Source organism: Staurois parvus, unplaced genomic scaffold (genome assembly GCF_062004578.1).
Source record: "Staurois parvus isolate SC_StPar_1 unplaced genomic scaffold, SC_StPar_1.0 ptg000165l, whole genome shotgun sequence".
Lineage (NCBI taxonomy): Eukaryota > Metazoa > Chordata > Amphibia > Anura > Ranidae > Staurois > Staurois parvus.
Window position 1 is genome coordinate 1,592,347 of NW_028317961.1, and position 20,498 is coordinate 1,612,844.

The 20,498-nt window shown below is 39.8% G+C and overlaps 1 protein-coding gene across 6 annotated transcripts in view; it reads left to right on the forward strand.

Annotated features, from left to right (window-relative positions):
* The first annotated feature begins 2,542 nt into the window (after positions 1-2,542).
* LAMA2 (laminin subunit alpha 2) overlaps positions 2,543-20,498 on the forward strand; it is a 1,220,316-nt gene continuing 1,202,360 nt past the window's right edge. For 4 of the 6 annotated variants that reach the window (XM_089676131.1, XM_089676133.1, XM_089676134.1 and 1 more), the window contains exon 1: positions 2,543-2,707. In XM_089676131.1, coding sequence (XP_089532257.1) covers positions 2,611-2,707 — 97 coding nt within the window. In that variant the 5' untranslated portion in view covers positions 2,543-2,610. The remainder of the gene's footprint in view (positions 2,708-20,498) is intronic. The other 2 variants (XM_089676135.1, XM_089676136.1) reach the window with 1 other exon arrangement.

Genomic DNA, 20,498 nt, shown 5'->3' on the forward strand with positions numbered 1-20,498 from the left:
CTGTAAAGAAAAGAAAATCCCCAGTTGCCATCTTACTGAGTAATCTTTGCATGGTTACTGGTCAACATTGCTTTTCTTCTGGATGTTTGTTTTTTTAGTTTGGTGTGGTAGGTTGGTGATTGGCTAGTTATCGTGTGTTATGGGAGAAATTAAATTCTGGAGAGTGTTTCAGAGACTTGTTGGCAGTTGTACAAAATGCCTACAAGATGAAATTTTGGCTACAGTGTGCAGCCTTGATGGCTAGGGGTGTAATTACTTTTTCCACATTACTCTAATATCTAATAATATTTTTGTTATATGAATTATTGAAAAGGCAATATTTTATTGTATTATTATTTAGGTGTATCAATGTATCTATCATTTTACATAAAGATCTAACCAGGGGTGGACTAAGAACTCATGGGGCCCCCGGGCAATAGGGGATCATGGGGCCCATGTGTCCTTGCCCAAACTCAAAAAAGCCTATGAAAAAGGTACCAGGGGCATCTCATGGGACCCCCTACTGACCCTGGCCCTCGGGAAGTGCCCGAGTTTCCAAATGGTCAGTCCGCCCCTGGATCTAACTTGTGTATGTTCAAATATGTTGAAAAAGTCAAAAATTTCCATGGGATGCATCTAATTTTCAGCTGTAAAGGCTGACAATGGTTCAAAAATGTATCCAGAGGCCAGTACATATACAGCTATGAAACTTGTGTGCCAGTCAGCACACCCTGTATAGCTGTGTAAGGATCCAGTAACACTTTGGATACATAAAGTCGCATGACAAGTCCCAGCCCACTGTTTTCAATGGCGCCCGTTTGGATCTATGCAACTTAAAGTCGCAGCGACTTTAAAAATGTTCCTGCACTACTTTGATGTGACTTTAATGTGACTTGAGTGCCAGAGAGTGTAAAGTTGAATCAATTGCAAAGTCGCACAGTGAATCATGCAACTTTGAAATTGCAGAAGTGTGAACAGAACCTAAATGGTTAGCACTTCTGTCTGGCAGCGCTAGGGTGCTTGGTTCCAATCCTATCCATGGCACCACCTGCCTGGAATTTGCATGCTCTCCATGTACCTATGTGTGTTTCCTCCAACACTCCAAAGACATGCTGTTAGGTTAATTGGCTCCTGTCTAAATTGTCCCTTGTATGTGTATGTATGAATGTGAGTTAGGGACCTTAGATTGTACGCTTCTTGAGGGTTAGGGACTGATGTGAATGTACAATATATATATATATGTACTGTATGTAATTGACTGCACTATATAAGTACTGTACCTGTAATAAATAAATAAATGCACTGTCACATAAGAATGTGGTTTGTTCTTTCGGATTTCTTGATATGCTCATAAGATCTGTGAATTCCATACATTGACACCTCTCTCACCAACGTCTGATCCCGGCTACAGGTGTACGGATGCTCTTTGATTTCTAGCACTGTTTCATTATTAAAACTTGACCAATGTATTATTGACATACTATCTACTTCGTTATTTGTTACAAATTTGTTAATTTATGCACCACCGCTTTTGACCTATATGTTTTTTGATGTTATAATCCTACCTATGCAAACAACAGCGGTTGCGATTGTATCTTTTAAAACACAAACTTTTTCAATAAAAATGTACTGAAAGGAAATATGTGCATGTAAAAGGAACTGCATATGCATATAAGGGCATTAAACAGTTGTTCTGACACATTTGCTAAATGGTTAGCACTTCTGCCTGGCAGTACTAGGGTCGTTGGTTCAAATCCCAACCACAGCACCTCCTGTCTGGAGTTTGCATGTTCTCCCTGTGCCTGCATGGGTTTCCTCTGGGTGCTCGTTTCCGTCCACACTCCAAAGACATGATGGGAGGTTAATTGGCTCCTGTCTACATTGGCCCTAGTATGTGTATGTATGAATGCTAGTTAGCAGGGGCGGACTGACAACTCATGGGGTCCCCAGGCAATAAGGGATCATGGGGCCCCTGTGTCCTTGCCCAAACTCAAAAAAGCCTATGAAAAAGGTACCAGGGGCATCTCATGGGGCCCCCTACTGACCCCGGGCCTTCGGGCAGTGCCCGAGTTTCCAAATGGTCAGTCCACCCCTGCTAGTTAGTGACCTTAGATTGTACACCCCTTGAGGGTTAGGGACTGATGTGAATGTGCACTATATATGTAAAGCACAGCGTAAATTGACGGTGCTATATAAGTACCTGTAATAAATAAATTTCTAACATTTTTCAAAATAGACACTAACATCTAATTGGTTGAAATATTCCTAGTCAATCAGTTTTTCTCAGTTAAAGTATGATTGTGTATACTTTGTGAATACTTTGAAATACGGAATATACTCAAGGAGAAGCTGTTGCTTTTTAAAGTGTGCTAGAAAATAATCCTTTAGGAACCACACTTATCGAGGCAGCGCAGGCCAGGTGCATAGTCTGTACAAATATAAAAATGAACTCCCTCTTAGTCCCTCAGTGGGAGCAGAGAAGGAGGAGTAAATTTTGAAACTGTCTCTAACTTTAGCCTGAAATCTTAGTTGAAGTTTCTGTGTGTCTGGCACACAGCTGCAGTCAGAGAGGAATAGGAAGACAAGGAGAGAAGAGGAGAGGCGTCTCCTCGCTGTCTTTCCTTCCACAAAATGCTGAACATTTACCTTCCGATTATGGCTCAGAGAACTTTGCTCACAGTTTTCATTTCTTTGATGCTCAATGGATACGTCCAGGCTCAGCAGAGAGGTAACGTTTCATGTGGTGTGTGTTCTGCCTGTGTGTGCATGCAGTGTACAATGGGACTGTCTTAAAAGTGCTGCCCCAGATACCAAGTCCAAAAGTTTACTTTGTGACAGCTTAAAATAAGTGTTTAAAGATGTATGAAAGGACCTTAATATATGTGCAATGTAACATTTTTACATTTACTGTATGTAATGTGTGAACTTCTATATGTAATATATTGATATAACTGCAGTAATTATCCATAACAGGTGATTAAGCTTTGTCTTCTAATTGCTTGGGAAAAAAAACGCTGTGTAAATACGTTGCTATAGGAGAAAGCAATTTTTCACCATTTTTTTACAATTTTTCTTTAGGATAGAGTAGTGTTATAACATGCAACTCTATTCATATTTTTTAAACCATTCTGCTAATAAAAACGCTTGATTGATGGTTTCATGTGTGTTCTGTAAGTGTTTTAGAAACAGACAAAAATACTTTAGATTTTTTTTTCTGATGCGCCTATCTGCCTATTTAATTGCATTGTTGCATATATCTGACTACTTTAGCATTACCTTACCCTTTTTATCCCTTAAGCAGGCCATACATGAGTCGAATTCCCAACGATTTTCGATCGAAAATCGAAAACATAATTCTTTCTGTAATCCGATGGTGCCACCAATTATTTTGAAAATCAGTCATTTTTCACGAATTTTCCAGCATGCCCAATAAACAAAATGGGGAGGAACCACGAAAATCAGCCGGTGCCATTGCCGCACTAACAGAAATCGGCCAATTATTCTTAGGTCCGATTTTCAAACTAAAAATGGTTCAGAAATCGACCCATGTATGGCCGGCCTTAGAGCCCCTTTCCACACAATACCACACTTTCTACACTTGGGAAATGTATCCTGCCTAGGAAATTGCATGAATTGTTATCTAGTGTCTGCAATGGATCTGTCCACACTACAGTATGTGTACTACATTGCATTGGCTGTTGCCACTGTGCTTGCAGCTGCTTGGATATGCTTCCCATTGGATAGGCATTTTTCAAAGATGTATTTTTCTACTTATTGAAAAACGACTAAATGGTTTTCAAGGAGAATATGGGCTTTTATGCCCACTTTTGGATATTTATATCTAAAACAGCTTAACTGATTGTTAAAATACATTTGTGTGTATCAGCTAAAGTGGACTTGAAGCTTTTCGGTGAATAGCACATGGATGAGGGAAAGATGTGTACTTTTATTACTCCATCCTGGCACATCTCAGTTGAACTGCTAAACACTAAGTTAGGTTGATTGAGCAAAAGAGTTATGAAAACCAGTGTTTCAGTATATACACCTGTGAGCATGTGACTATAGCAATAAACTTTCTCTAGTGTCTCTATCCAACAGGTATTTTTAGGCTTCAGTCACTCTGCATTGTTTCTGTTTTCTGGGCAGTGTTCTGCCCTTGGCTCTGCCCATCAAGAGCAGTCATAGCAAAAAATAGACAGAGTTTGGCCGGCTGCAATGCCCTGCCACCACAACCACAAAGTGTGAACTAAGCCATATAGATCAGTACACATGCAGACTCAGCATTTTCAGTGTCAACAAGCCTTACTCTTATAAAATTTATTGCTTTGTGACCAAGAGTTTTATTTTTTTACAATTGGTAAAATATTAAAAAAATGGAACACGTTTTATAATAATTGTCAAAAGCTTTAAGCAAAAATGTTTCTGTGTACAATTTATTCCAACCATAATCCCCTTTGATGGTAACCCATGTATACTGTCACACTGATGTGTGCCCTCCTGTGGCAGTAAGAAAGACTATAGCTATTCAAAATTCAATAAAAGAATAAAAACATAATATGCCTATACACATATATAATATACATACAGTACAATTAAGAATGACAATCAAACTACACAGAAAATGTATTTCTACTTATGTTAGAATTTCAAAATTACAATTAGGAACATCATTTTTTTTAACCACAAAATAGATTAAATAGTAGAGGATTGTATTGTTTTGTACTTGTCAATTAAAATTTTGCTAATATTCATTTTATTCTTGTTCAATCAATATGCATATTTTAATCTATACAGGTTCAGTTTTTATATTTAGCAGGGTAAGCATTTTGGATAATATGATTGGTTTACGTGCGATGATGATGATTTAACTACAGTGTTCAAATACCATGGGATGTACAAAATTAAAGATGAAGTCTTTTATTATCATAGATCTCTGATTTTAGGAAAAATATGAAAAAAAGTATGGCAGACTTTGACATAACAAGGATTTAGCACTTTTGAATACATTAAACAGCTGATATGCAGCTACATTGGCTACTGTACTTGAACTGGACGTGTTTGTTGTGACATATGTGTGATGTATTGCCAGGCATTTTATTGCCTTTTTTAAATAGTAATTGAAAGCCAAAGCTGAATGTGCAGAATTTAATTGTGCCCTTTCCAGTGCCATGTGAAAAAGTTGAAAATAGTTTCCTGTTAGTTTTTCCTAAGCATTTATTTTTTAATCACAGGCATTTATAAAACACAAACAAGTTATGCAGTCCTTTACTTGCTATTCATTTGTATCAGTCTCTGCCCTCAAGGAACTTACAATTCCAGGGCTATATCCTACATGCATACATACACAGCATACATCACCTACATGCATATCCTACATGCATACATACACAGCTAAAGCTAATCAACCTGTTGCAATTAGCATGTCTTTGCAGTGTTAATGAATCAGTCTCTATGAATGGAGGATGGGTGGATGATTGGAAGGTCCGTCCCCTCCATTCATAGATCCTGTTTCATTCATAGAAGCTGTAGTACCGACTTCCATGAATGGTGGAGATAGGCAGAAAGGGTGGGCATAGTTGGGCACTTTTTATGAGGGTCTGTGACAGCTCCCAGAGTTCTATTAACCCCCACTGTTTCAGAAGGTTATGGCCGTGGGATGGGGGGCATCTATGAAGGAGGGTTTCCCCTAACAGAGGAGACATCAGCACAAGGGATGCATCCTACTGACTGTAATTTTTTTCCCTTTCACACATTTGTGTTTTTTAGTTTTAACTGCATTAAGGCTAAACATGAACCCAGAATCACGTAAGGATAATAAAGACAAGGGTATCTATACATGTAATTCCATACATATTAATAGATTTCCCATTGTGCAAATGAGGCTTTTTGTTAGTGGTGCTAGCGGCTGACTTTACTTCCACAATACAGCGCTCTTACACATCAAAATGCAATACCCACAGTTCAAATAGTTTCAATGAAATATAAGTGCAATAACAATTAAAGTGTAATATGTGGCATTACTGCCATTTTTTAAAGTGCTCCTCTGAAAAGTAATTTATAATGAAAAAGCTACAGTCCAAATACCTAGTGCGAGCTTGGCCACTTCCCCAATCTGTCAAGGTATCTCACCACTTCCGGATGCTCCTGGAGGAATCACGTCACTTCCTTTATCTCTGTCCCAATGTACGTTTCATCATAATAATGTCCTCAGGAGGTGTTACCTCTTCAGGAGGCACCTCCTGACGATGTCATTTTGATGAAATGTATGTCACAGGAGAGCTACAGGAAGTGAACTGGAGCTGGTGTGATGCTGGGACCATACGTGTTGCATAGTTAAGTCCTTGAAGCACAGTTATGTATATCCATCACCAGCATATAATATGGCAGAATAAATGGACATCACCCCTCAGTCAAAACTGGATGGGACCAAAGAACCTGGAAGATGGAACCAGTATTGCAAAGTTAACCAGGGAAGCGGCTTGTATCTGCAGAGTGACACCAGAAAGCAGCTGTGTTTCAGGCAGCAGTCATCTGGGCCAGGATGGAACAAAGAGCAGTGCTGGGAAGTGGCAGTTGCAAATTCAACAGATGATGGCACACACTAGCAATATTATATGCTGGAAATCTCTGTCACTACAGTGAGTGTATACATACTTTTGTTATTTATTTTATTATTAAATCTACACTTAGATGGTGGCACCCACTTTTTTCTTTTTGTTTATGTACATAAGGTTTTATCAAGACCCTTTTTTAAAGAGGAGCTGCAGCTATTATTAAAGTGGTTGTAAATTCTGTTTTTTAATTTTACCTACAGGTAAGCTTATAATAAAGCTTACCTGTAGGTAAAATAATATCTCCTAAAAGTGCACTGTTAAGGACATATTCTCTCATTTAATCTGGCGCATTCGCTCTGAAGGAACGCCATACCCCTGCTGTTCCTTCAGAGCTGTGTGCTGTGGCCCGGGACTTCACGGCCGGCCTGTCAGAGTGCTGGAGCTCACAAACCCAGAAGGAAGACGGGTGAAGATGGATGCCTGTACAGCGGTGAGGGCTTAGTTTTAAGGTAAGTTTTACATAATATGCTAGTATGCGATGCATACTAGTACATTATGACATTACCTTGCAGGGGACTTTTTTTTCTTTTGTCTGTAGTTTACTACCGCTTTAAGTGACTGAACTAATTATATATTTTACTTTTAAATACTTTTAAAGACTTACATTTAATGGCCCCATTTCATTTTATACTCAATCTTGTGCCATGTCTATTGTTTTACATATCCATATTTCATTTGACATAACATGGAAAAAATGTGAAATAACATGATGATTATGCAGTCAAGTAATAATCAGACTATACATTTTTGCAAAATGGAATTTAATTAGGTTTGCAAGAAGATGGTTTATTCTCTATTTAAAATAATGCTGTTAGGCCTTTATAGATTAAGAACTTTTAATGAGAAAGAGCTGTCTAAAACATTACCTATTCTTTTAACCTAAAAAATGTTCTGTTGGTTACAGGGGCGGACTGACCATTTGGAAACTCAGGCACTGCCCGAGGGTCAGTAGGGGGCCCATGAGATGCCCCGGTACCTTTTTTCCTAGGCTTTTTTGAGTTTGGGCAAGGATACAGGGGCCCCATGATCCCCTATTGCCCGGGGGCCCCATGAGTTGTCAGTCCGCCCCTGGTTGGTTATGAACTTCACATGCCAGAGTCAGTACAGGCAGCAAGCAGAGGCAACACTGCACTGGTGTGACGGTGATAGGGAACACTGCTGCTGGCATACATTGGTCTGGTAACACTGTGACTGGTGTGGTGGTGACAAGAAACACTGTTGCTGGCATATACTGGCCTGGTAACACTGACACTAGTGTGGCAGTAATAAGGAAAATTGTTGCTGGTTGTACTGGTCTGGTGTGGTGGCAATTAGGAACACTGTTCCTAGCTACACTGGTGTGGCAACACTGACTGGAATTGTGATGATTGGAGACACTGTGACTGGTTTAGCTATTAGTGCCCATTCACATATGAGGTTGGGAGGGGGTGTGTAGTAAAACCTTGCAGTTGAGCTGTGGTTTTATCACCCTACCAACTGCTACCCCCATTAGCTGCAGAAGCAGCGGTTGGGGATGCTTTGCAGCCATGGCAGAAATTATATATTTCTTGCTTTCGGCAGGTGAAGTGCCCACAGGTCATGTCCAATTCCAGTTAATGGGTTCACTTGTGCAGTGTGCAAGGAGTCAGGCGGTAAGGAGGCAATACACTGAGTGGCAAATGATCTCTGAAGAGTGATCTGAACAAATATGGCTCTTCAGAAAGCACTGAACATGTGAGCAAGTACTCATGGTAACACTGGGACTGGTGTAGTGGGACCCATTGCTTTACTCCTGCTGATCATTACACATTCAAGTGAATGGGGGCACTTGTGTGTGGGGTCCAAGGGGTCAACATAGATCTCTGTTTAAAGGGCCACATATGTAAATGAGGCCTTATGGTGACGTGTGGTGTTGATTGTGATTGGCCACCCTGGTCTGGTGACATTGTACTGATGTGGCAGTGATCAAACACAATGGCTGGTGGCATTGAGAGATTTAACCTTCACATACAGAAAGGCTTCTTCACAGTAAGAGGTGTGAAAATGTGGAATAGAGTCCCTCATAAACTAGTTCTGGCCTGATCAGTAGATTGTTTTAAAAAAAGATCTGAATGCATTCCTAAATGCACAAAATATATCTGAACACTAATCTATAGAGATAATAATGCCATGGGTAGTTGATCCAGGGAATATCCAATTGTCTGCTGGGGGATTTTTTTCCCCCGCTGGAGCAAATTGGATCATGCCTTATGGATTTTTTTTCCTTCCTCTGGATCAACTATGGGTATACGTAGGATATTGTATATGGAGGTTTTCTATCTGTGGTTTTTTTGATTGGTTGAACTAGATGGACTGTTCACAGCAATCACATGGTATAGAGCCAAATTCAATATCCCTGTACCACGATCTGTCATCTGCTGTGTCCTAGGAGGCACATGAGCAGGAGAACATAAAAGTACATCCTCCCGAATCCATGGAGCTCTCACCTGGCTGTTTATTTAAAGTGGCTGTGTTGGAAGCCGTTAATATAGACACTGATATGACAAAAATATGTTGTCTACTTCTGAATTTTTCTACTGTGAACTTCTGTACATCCAGCCTTTTGCAGATGATAGATTTTGTCTAGACAACACCAGCCATAGAACAAGAGCAACACCAGCCAAACAGCTAACTACACAGATGTGCAGATTTTTGTAATATTTAACCATTAGCCGCCCGGCCAATAGCTGTTTGGCGGCCGGAAGAATGCATAAGATTTCCTGGGTGAACGTCATATGGAGTACTCCCGGGCATGCGCAGTTTGCGTTTGCAGAGCCGCGCAGCAGCGCGATCTGTCACCGGCCGTGTATCTCAGACACGGCCAAGGACATATCTGAGTACCGGCCCCCGTTGCCGTTACCATGTGACCTTCTGTGACCAATCACAGCAGGTCACATGACAGTTGTATACAATGGATGGCTTCATTCATGCCATCCATTGTATACTAGTGTCTAGCTGTGAATGGCCACAGAGATCACATGCACATGTCATGTGATTAGCTGTGGCCAAATCACAGCTAAGCACAAAAAAAAACAAAAAAAGAAAACCTTGAATGAGTCGATGTCATTCAGGTAAATGCTAAGTAATTCTTTGCTATAAGCAAATTGTGTAAAAAAATAAAAAATACTGATCACTTCCCCAAAGTAGTACAATGTTACTATGGTAACATTGTACTACTTTGGTCATAGTGAAATATGAAAAACAAATCTTAAAAAAAAGAAAAAAAAGTAATAAAAAATTAAAAATAATAAAAAATATATATATATACAGTCATGGCCGAAATTGTTGGCACCCTTGATATTTCTCCAGGAAATCATGTATTTCTCACGAAACGTATTGCATTAACACATGTTTTGCTATACACATGTTTATTCCCTTTGTGTGTATTGGGACAAAACAAAAAAAGGGAGGAAAGAAAGCAAATTCGACATAATGTCACACAAACCTCCAAAAATGGGCTGGACAAAAGTATTGGCACCCTTTCACAACTGCGGATAAATAAGAATGTTACAAGCATGTGATGCTCCTGTAAACTCACCTGGGGCAAGTAACAGGTGTGGGCAATATAGAAATCACACCTGAAAGCAGATAAAAAGGAGAGACGTTCACTTAACCTTTGCATTGTGTGTCTGTCTGTGCCACACTAAGCATGGACAACAGAAAGAGGAGACGAGAACTGTCTGAGGACCTGAGAACCAAAATTGTGGCAAAATATCAACAATCTCAAGGTTACAAGTCCATCTCCAGAGAACTAGATTTGCCTTTGTCCACAGTGCGCAACATTATCAAGAAGTTTGCAACCCATGGCACTGTAGCTAATCTCCCTGGTCGTGGACGGATGAGGAAAATTGATGAAAGATTGCAACGCAGAATAGTCCGGATGGTGGATAAGCAGCCCCAAACATGTTCCAAAGACATTCAAGCTGTCCTGCAGGCTCAGGGAGCATCAGTGTCAGCGCGAACTATCCGTCGACATTTAAATGAAATGAAACGCTATGGCAGGAGACCCAGGAGGACCCCACTGCTGACACAGAGACATAAAAAAGCAAGACTACAGTTTGCCAAAATGTACTTGAGTAAGCCAAAAGCCTTCTGGGAAAACGTCTTGTGGACAGATGAGACCAAGATAGAGCTTTTCGGTAAAGCACATCATTCTACTGTTTACCGAAAACGGAATGAGGCCTACAAAGAACAAAACACAGTACCTACGGTAAAATATGGTGGAGGTTCAATGATGTTTTGGGGTTGTTTTGCTGCCTCTGGCACTGGGTGCCTTGACTGTGTGCAAGGCATCATGAAATCTGAGGATTACCAAAGGATTTTGGGTCGCACTGTAGGGCCCAGTGTCAGAAAGCTGGGTTTGCGTCCAAGATCCTGGGTCTTCCAGCAGGACAATGACCCCAAACATACGTCAAAAAGCACTCAGAAATGGATGGCAAAGAAGCGCTGGAGAGTTCTGAAGTGGCCAGCAATGAGCCCAGATCTAAATCCCATTGAACACCTGTGGAGAGATCTTAAAATTGCTGTTGGGAAAAGGTGTCCTTCCAATAAGAGAGACCTGGAGCTGTTTGCAAAGGAAGAGTGGTCCAAAATTCCGGGTGAGAGGTGTCAGAAGCTTATTGATGGTTATAGGAAGCGACTGATTTCAGTTATGTTTTCCAAAGGGTGTGCAACCAAATATTAAGTTAAGGGTGCCAATACTTTTGTCCAGCCCATTTTTGGGGTTTTGTGTGACATTATGTCATATTTGCTTTTCTGCCTCTGTTTTATATTTGTTCCAATACATACAAAGGGAATAAACATGTGTATAGCAAAACATGTGTTAATGCAATACCTTTTTTGTGTGAAATACTTGATTTTCAGGAAAAATATCAAGGGTGCCAACAATTTCGGCCATGACTGTATATATTTTTTTTTCATACTGTCAACAGTCAGTGTCCCTGATCACAGCCATGCCAGTTATATGGTGACGCTGTACTGCACTGGTGACAGTATGTAAAAAAAAATAGTGAAAATAATTTTTTAAATTTTTTAATTTTCCGAAAAATTATGACAAAAAAAATACAACTTCAAGAAACTCGCCATGCCTCTTATAAAGTATGTTGGACTGTCTACTTTGCAAAAAGGGGTCATTTGGGGGATATCTGTACTGTTCTGACATTCTTGGACCTCAAGAAATTAGATTGGCTGTCAGTACTTCAGGATTGATCAATTTTCAGATCTATACCATAGTTTGTGAACTCTATAACTTTCCTACTAACTAAATAATACATCCTAATTTGGGTTATTTTCACCAAAGACATGTAGCAGAATACATCTTGGCCTAAATTTATGAAGAACAATTATTTATTTGCAAACTTTTATAACAGAAACAAAGAAAAATGTGTTTTGTTTTCAAAATTTTCGGTCTTTTTTTGTTAATTTAGCAAAAATATAAATAAAAACCCAGTGACTAAATACCACCAAAAGAAAGCTCTAGTTGTGTGAAGAAAATTATAAAATTTTAGTTTGGGTACAATGTTGTATGACTGTGCAATTGTAATTCAAAGTGTGAGAGCACTGACATCTGAAAAATGGCCTGGGCAGGAAGGGGGTAAAAGTGCTCGGTATGGAAATGGATAAGACTATTCTAGGCTATACAGTAGTGTTGGATTGCATGAGATCATTTATAACACTTTTGAGGAATGATCATTGGTTGCCTCCCTTTCATTTCTACATGTAAAGTCCATTCCTGTCTCTAGGCTTCTTTTTCCTATGAATACGTTTACACATAAGACACTCCCACCACAGGTCTAATTTTAAATTTTAGAATAAATACACAAAGATTTTGGTTAGTTATACTTGTTGACAGAGCCTAGACATTGGGGTTGATTTATTAAAGGCAAATAGGCTGTTCATTCTGCAACTGAAGATTCACTTTCCAAGGGAAGTTCCATCAGAGCTTAGTGAGTGAGGTGAAGCTCTGCTGACTTCTATCATCCAATGATGTGCAAGAATTTTTTGTTTAATTTTCCTTGCACATTATTGGGTATTCTTAGCAAAGTGAAATTTCACCACATTCATTAAACTCTGGGGAAAATTCCCTTGCACACTACAATGTCCCCTGCAAAATAAACAGCCCATCAACCTTTAATAAATTAACCCCATTGTCTTTTAAACAGCCATGGCAAAGTGTCCTTCCCATGAGCTGTGGCTTATTGGTGGTGATTGGGATGCAGGGGAGTGATCAGACAGACCAAGGAACCTTATTTAATCACTATTAACTACCAAGACCGTTTACACCTATACCTCCATAGCGGAAAACAGAGGTTCCGATTGGATCAGCCTGAAAGAAGGGTAGGTGGACCAGATAGGAAAGGGGGCCTTAGTCATAATTGGTATGATAAAACAAAGGCAGGTTTCCATTACCTTTATGAAAGCCAAAATTACTTTCTTCCTCCTAGGACCTAAGGTGATTTATACAAACAAACTGCACTTATCAAATTACAATTGCACTTACCGAAATACATGTTATTTCTATAGTGTGCATAATATTCCTATACCTACTGTAGATATATATACATGTACTGTACTTATTATTGTAAATATCTTGGCTGTAGTCATCTATTTTTAATACATTAGTTAATATTTTCAACAACATGTTACTTTGTTCCTCTTCCTCGAACATCACACTAATGTATCTGTACTTGATCCTATATAATTTAAAGGCAAAAGAAATGTATACTCTATATGTGGTTATCTAGCTGGTATAATATTTGTTTGCTGACATAATTGATACTTATTAACAGGTCATGTTTTCCCACTGATGTTCTTGTCTAAAAGAGAACATAGACTGGCAGGAGGCATTTGAGGGGGTATATAAAGCTTTCAATGCCATTGTATTCTTAGTTTAGGCTACAGTGGTTTCTATAACAGTATTGTTCTCAAACAATTGTTGTGTGGTTTCTTTGTTCTAGGCATTTGTGTTTCTATGCTGTTTTCACGATGTATTTTTTTGTGACTTTAGCTTGCGAGATATGAAAACTTGTGATCAAATATTTCAGTTTTGCTTTTTTTTTGTTTTATATAAACTTTGCTTAATTTGGGTACTATGCAATAATTTTTTTACTACATTTGTATTCTTCATGATGAGATGTGCCAAGGCTAGTTATAGCATGATCATTTTTGATCAGAGCAGCAATCTATTGTCAGTTTTTGTTTTTTTGTTTTGTGACTAGTTTGAGACATGCAAGAACATAAAGCCAAACAGTTCAAAATTGCCATTCAGACGTATTTTTTAAAAGCGCCTTTGTAAAAAGGTAAATCTTTGGACAGTAACAGAAATCCACTGCCTTCCACAAAATGGCATATAGGTTTCTGGCTTCCAAAAAACTGATGGATTGTATTTTGATTCAGAACATTGGTACCAGAAGTGTTGGCACAGATAAGCCTATGCAACTGTGCAATATATTTGGTGCACCCCAAAAAATTATTTATCATGGAATAAAAGTTAATCAATTGCATTCTGAGTGTTAAGGTCACTCATTAACCTTAGTTCTCAAATAACTATATTTTCACAGTAATAAATGCTATTACAATGATACTAGGTGAGCAAAACATCACTCATTGATATATCACACCACAAAGTAATACTTACACCTCATTAGATTAAACGTTACCCTATATACCTATATATAACGAACCTAATATTTTGCTATAGTAAATGTTTACGCCTATTTACAGTGTGTGAACTGAGCAACTACATCACATTATCTTTTACAAATATGAAGGGTTTTATTGCACTGTACGAAATTATTTTAATTGAACATATACTGTATAAAATATATGTTTATAATGACATTTGAAAAATATGGTTGTTGGTTTCACAGGACAGGATATGATGTCATTCTTCTCTGCCTGGGCACATTCCGTCCCAGAGAGGGAAGAAGACACAGTAAAAGTGAGTAAAACATTACACATTTACAGTTAGAACACTCTAGGTCACATTTACCCCCTGATCGCCCCCCCCCCCCCCCAGTTAACCCCTTCACTGCCCTGTCACCAGTGTCACTGATCAGTGAATCGATTTTTACTGATCACTGTATCAGTGTCGCTGGCGACTTCCGATAGTGTTAGTGCCCCTCCCAGATAGCGCCAGATTGCCCGCCAGTACACCAGTAATCCCGTTTAACCCCTTATCCCCCCCCCCAGTTAACCCCTTCACTGCCCTGTCACCAGTGTCACTGATCAGTGAACCGATTTTTACTGATCACTGTATCAGTGTCGCTGGCGACTTCTGATAGTGTTAGCGCCCCTCCCAGATAGTGCCAGATTGCCCGCCAGTACACCAGTAATTCCATTTAACCCCTTAATCTCTCCCCCCCCAGTTAACCCCTTCACTGCCCTGTCACCAGTGTCATTGATTACAGTGAACAGATTTTTACTGATCACTGTATTAGTGTCACTGGTGACTTCCGATAGTGTTAGCGCCCCTCCCATATAGCGCCAGTTTGCCCGCTAGTACACCAGTAATCCCATTTAACCCCTTAATCTCCCCCCCCCCAGTTAACCCCTTCACTGCCCTGTCACCAGTGTCACTGATCAGTGAACCGATTTTTACTGATCACTGTATCAGTGTCGCTGGCGACTTCCGATAGTGTTAGCGCCCTTCCCAGAAAGCGCCACATTTCCCGCTGATACACCAGTAATCCCGTCTAACCCCTTGATCACCCCCCCCCCGAGTTAACACCTTAACTGCCCTGTCACCAGTGTCATTGATTACAGTGAACAGATTTTTACTGATCACTGTATTAGTGTCACTGGTGACTTCCGATAGTGTTAGCGCCCCTCCCATATAGCGCCAGTTTGCCCGCTAATGCATTGGATTTTTTTTACCAAAAACATGTAGCAGAATACATTTTGGCTTAAATTTATGACTAACTTTGAGTTTACGATATATTTTTTATAGCTGAAAGTAGAAAATAATGTTTTTTTTCAAAATTTTCGTGTTTTTTTTGTTTATAGCGCAAAAAATAAAAAGCGCACAGATGATAAAATACCGTCAAAAGAAAGCTCTATTTGTGTGAAAAAAAGGACGTAAATTTCGTTTGGGTACAGCATTGCATGACCACGCAATTATCATTTGAATTAGTGCAGCACCAAACAGCAAAAAAAGGCCTGGTCATTAAGGGGGGTAAATCCTCAGGAGCTCAAGTGGTTAATAAAACTGGTGCAGCTGTGCATGATAGCCAATCAGCTTCTAACTTCAGCTCGTTCAATCAAGCTTTGACAATATAACATGGAAGCTGATTGGTTTCTATGCAGAGCTGCACCAGGATTTTCACTCTCCGGTTTCAGTAAATAACCCCCACTGCTTCTCCACAGTTGCAAATGTTGTCACCTTTGGGAAAGGAACCCTAATAAATGCATTGACTGCACAACATATATTTGAAATGGCCACGGCAATCCTTTATTTAGCCAGTGAAACAAATAATCATTTCATAATTAACCAAAACAAAATAAACCATAGCCAATAAACTACATGACAACAGCTGTATTCTAACAGGGGTTTTTTGGTGTCTGCTAGCCTTAGAAATGGCTATGATCAAATCCAGTCCCTAACTGCACCGCACCAAAGGGACAGCTCCAAATTGACCATTTTCTGCTCTCCCAAATACCAATCCCAGATAAAGGCAATGGATAGCAAAAGCACAATAACACCAAATAAGCCCCACATTTTGTGACCATCCCACAATTCAACAGACTCCCAAAGACCCCTTATCCAGTAAGCTGCCATGACAATCTTCCTAAAATCCTATTCTGTTGTCATACAAGAAATGAGGGAGGGATTTTATTTATTTATTACAGGTACTTATATACAGTAGCGCCATCAATTTACACAGCACTTTACATATATAGTAGTACATTCACATCGGTCTCTAACCCTCAAGGAGCTTACAATCTAAAGTCCCTAACTAACATTTATACACGCACATTTTAGAGCCACTTAACCTAACAGCATGTCTTTGGAATGTGGGAGGAAGCCAGAGAACCCAGAGGAAACACATGCAAGAACATGGAAAACATGCAAACTCCATGCAATCATGGTTGGGATTTAAACCAACAACCCTAGTGCTGCCAGTCAGAAGTGCTAACCACTTAGCCACTGTACTGCCCTATGGAGGGATACATTTCTCCCAGCAATTCTCATAACTCCTACCCCTAAAGTATGATTACATACATACATTTTAACTTTTTCATCAGACTACTCCTCCTCTCAATCATGTAGAACCTGCATTGATTTTATTTCTCAAGGTCTGTCTTTAATTTAATGATATATCTATCTTTACTGTGCTAAACTGAGCTGCTATTGTAGGTTTACATGGCTCACACGATCTTCTATGTTATCAGGGTATTGTGAGTTATTGGCACCTGTTAGTTGTTCTCCCTTGTGTGTTAATGTGTATGCTTTTTAATCCCTACTGTGTTGTAAATTCAAAATGTTAGCCAATGATTAAAGAAAGCCTGTCATGAGAGTAAGTTAACACAGGGGCTGCCACTGCTGACCTCCTTCTAAAAACAATAGTTCTTGTCTGTTTCTGGTCCTCCGAGTCACTTTTCTGAATTACTTGCCTGGTATAAGTACTCAAATCTACAGATATAAAATGTAATTTTGCTGGGTACTTGTACCAGATCACTAACTCGGAGTAAAACCTGGGGGTTATCTTTATGACCATGCAACTTTCATCTTCTGCAGAGGTCGCCTCCATGGTTTCCTCTTGGCAGATTTAAAGTGGAAATTCACCCTTTCAGACAACACTACTCTTAATCCTTATGCTATTAGCATTAGTAAATAGGAAAGCATGTCATACATACTTCTTTTAAACTTTTTTAAAATACTTTTCTTCAGTTACTTCTTGGTTTCCATAAATAAGCAAATGATGCCAAACATCCGAGAAGTCTTCAAGGGTGGAGGGGTTTTCTCAGCTAAGCACACCCTCCTGTCTGCACGCCTAAACTAAGGGCAGATGGATTCCAGGAAGTAAATGCTACATGGATCTTCTGCCCTTACTCAAGGTGGTCACAAACAGAAATGCTAGGATGTCTTTTTCAAAGTGATTTCTTGGCAAAATAAAGCATGGAGACAATGATGGATGGGTGAGTTTGCTTTGAATATTAAAAATGAATTAAACATTTGTGGTTTGTGGTGCGTAGATGTAGTGTAGTTCCACTTTAGTGTAATGATCAAATACTGTTCAGAAACAATAACTGTTCTAAACTGTTAAGAAGGAAAAATGCCTGGTTCTGTCTAAAACATTAATTTTACTCTCAGAATTATAAATCAATGAGCACCTCCAGGTCTCATGGCCAGTTTCTTCATTGTACCACACCACAAGTGATCTTGTAAGACATGACAGCAAATGTAACTTACTACAAGGATTGCTAGGAGCCAGAATAAATATAAAATCCCTCAGATGTTGCTATTTATGATATTTTCAGTGTTTGCTTAGGTGTATTAATTCCTCAGCTAAGGATCTGTGCACACATTTTAAACAGAGCAATGGCAGCAATATGTTATAATTGAATATTTATTTACACATGCTTCAGAGTTATTTAGGTGCATCCATATCTATCTATCTATCTATCTATCTATCTATTTATTTATTTATGGCTTTATGAGTTAGGTCATTGTTGAAGTAAACACATATCTCATTAACCACTTCCCCTTCGCCATATAGCAGAAATACTACTACAGCGTGCGTGTGAAAATCACATATATATACATGAGTTTGCATTTCCAAGTAGGAACCGCCGCTCGCTTTACCTACGCCACCATTCACGGCCTAGGCTGTCAATCACCGGGTTCCAGCCGGTGATTATTCACCCGGTTACAGCATGGTTACCCGGTTCTAGGAGGGCGACATATGATGTCTTCCCAGAATGCGCCCTCCTGCGCACCCCCTCGTGCGTGCAACCGGTGATCTCTGAGATCGCTGTGTCCTATGGACATAGCTGATCACGTGATGAGGTAAAAGGCCAATCATGTGGTAAAAGCCTTTTACCACGTGATCAGCTGTGTCCAATGACACAGAAGATCACATAGTAAATGCAGTTGCCGGTTATCGGCAGCACTTTCCTCACGCTGTCAGAGCATGAGGAAAGTACCGACGATAACCAGCAGCTGTCACAGAGGAGATTGGCACTGATCATCAGGCACATATCATCAGATGGACAATGAGCAGGCAAACAGTTTGATGGGTCACTCTCCATGCCTCGGGCGCACGGGAAAGCAGAGAAATAGATCTCGCGAACCGTTTAGCATACAACTTCATAATTCATATCTAGTCAATCCTCAGAATTGTCTGCATAATAATCTACCCGCGGGTGGGAGGTCCCTGGTGCAGATGGAAGGTTATGGACCAGAATATGAGTTAGGAAAGATGTTGGCTCCACCTGACGATTCCTCCCTAAACAGGGGATTGGTCCTTGACTTCAGAACCACCCCCTGCTGGGGAAAACAAAAGAGGCTGTCAGGCCTAAGAAAGTTAGTTGAAGACATCTCCCATTTTTTCCATCATAACATAGGGAGATCAAAGCCCTTCTGCTCAGAAACTTGATCTGCTTACATCCAAGGCTTAATGGCAACTATCTTAACCCTTTAACCTCTCCCTGATATCTCTTTGCTGTGCTGCTAGTCTCTGTATGTTTATATATATATATCTTAGTTACATCTTTTTTTGTAAATATTTTTTATTGCACCCGTTTGACCTCTTAGTAATAAATCTTTCTTTCTGAAAGTGTTGAACTGTTTCTATTGCTCTTAATTGTAATTTACGAATCCCTGCCTTTAAAGAGAACGCTACTGTGTTTGTTTGAACCTCTGTATAACCGGCCTGCGGACCGTTTTATACAGAAGCTTATATCAACCATTATAGTGTTATAGCTGAACGCCGAGTTTCCTCTTTCTCTGATCAAAAAGGAGGTGATGGCAGTGTGAAGGGTTAATTGCATAATTAACCTGACCCAGTAACAATTGATTCAGGCTGCTGGCACATCGATCGGTATCCGTTAGCTGGAAAATCGTTGTGCAGGGTGCAGCTGGGTGTGGCATTGTTACGCACGTCACATCGCGGTTGTAGATCAGTTAGCCCTTCAGTCACGAATTTGGTGAGAAGGTCTGAGGTTGGATGCTGCGATCGTGACACCTCCCAGCATTGCTGCCTACCATTGCCCATCAGTGCCCCCCAGCAGTGCCACCCATCAGTGCCCCATTAGTGGTGCCCAGCAGTGCCACCCATCAGTGCCACCCATCAGTGATGCCTATCAGTGCCCAGCAGTGCCTCCAGTCAGTGCCATCAATCAGTGCTGCCAGTCAGGGCTGTCAGTCAATGTCACCCATCAGTGTCGCCCATCAGTGCCCATCAGTGCCGCCTATCAGTGCAGCATCATTAGTGCAGTCTATCAGTGCCCATCAGTGCTGCCTATCCGTGCCACCTCATCAGTGCCCATCAGTGCTGCCTATCAGTGACTATCAGTGCTACCTATCAGTTCAGCCTCATGAACGCACATCAGTGAAGGAGAAAACTTACCTGTTTGCAAAATGTTATAATAGAAACAAAGAAAAACTTTTTTTTTTCAAATTTTTTGCTCTTTTTTTGTTTATAGCGCAAAAAATAAAATAATGGTGTGACCCTCCTGCGCTCCAAATGTGTGTTTAGACAAACTAAAATAATAAATGAACCCCAAACAGCTGCTAACATTAAATCATATACCAGTGATCAAGTGAATATAAACCATATAAATGCTGCGCTACATTCAAACTAATTTAGGTGAATGTGGAATTCAATATCTCAAATTAAAATAATAACAATAATAATATAAATGTAGATGTGCTTAGTGATAACAAAA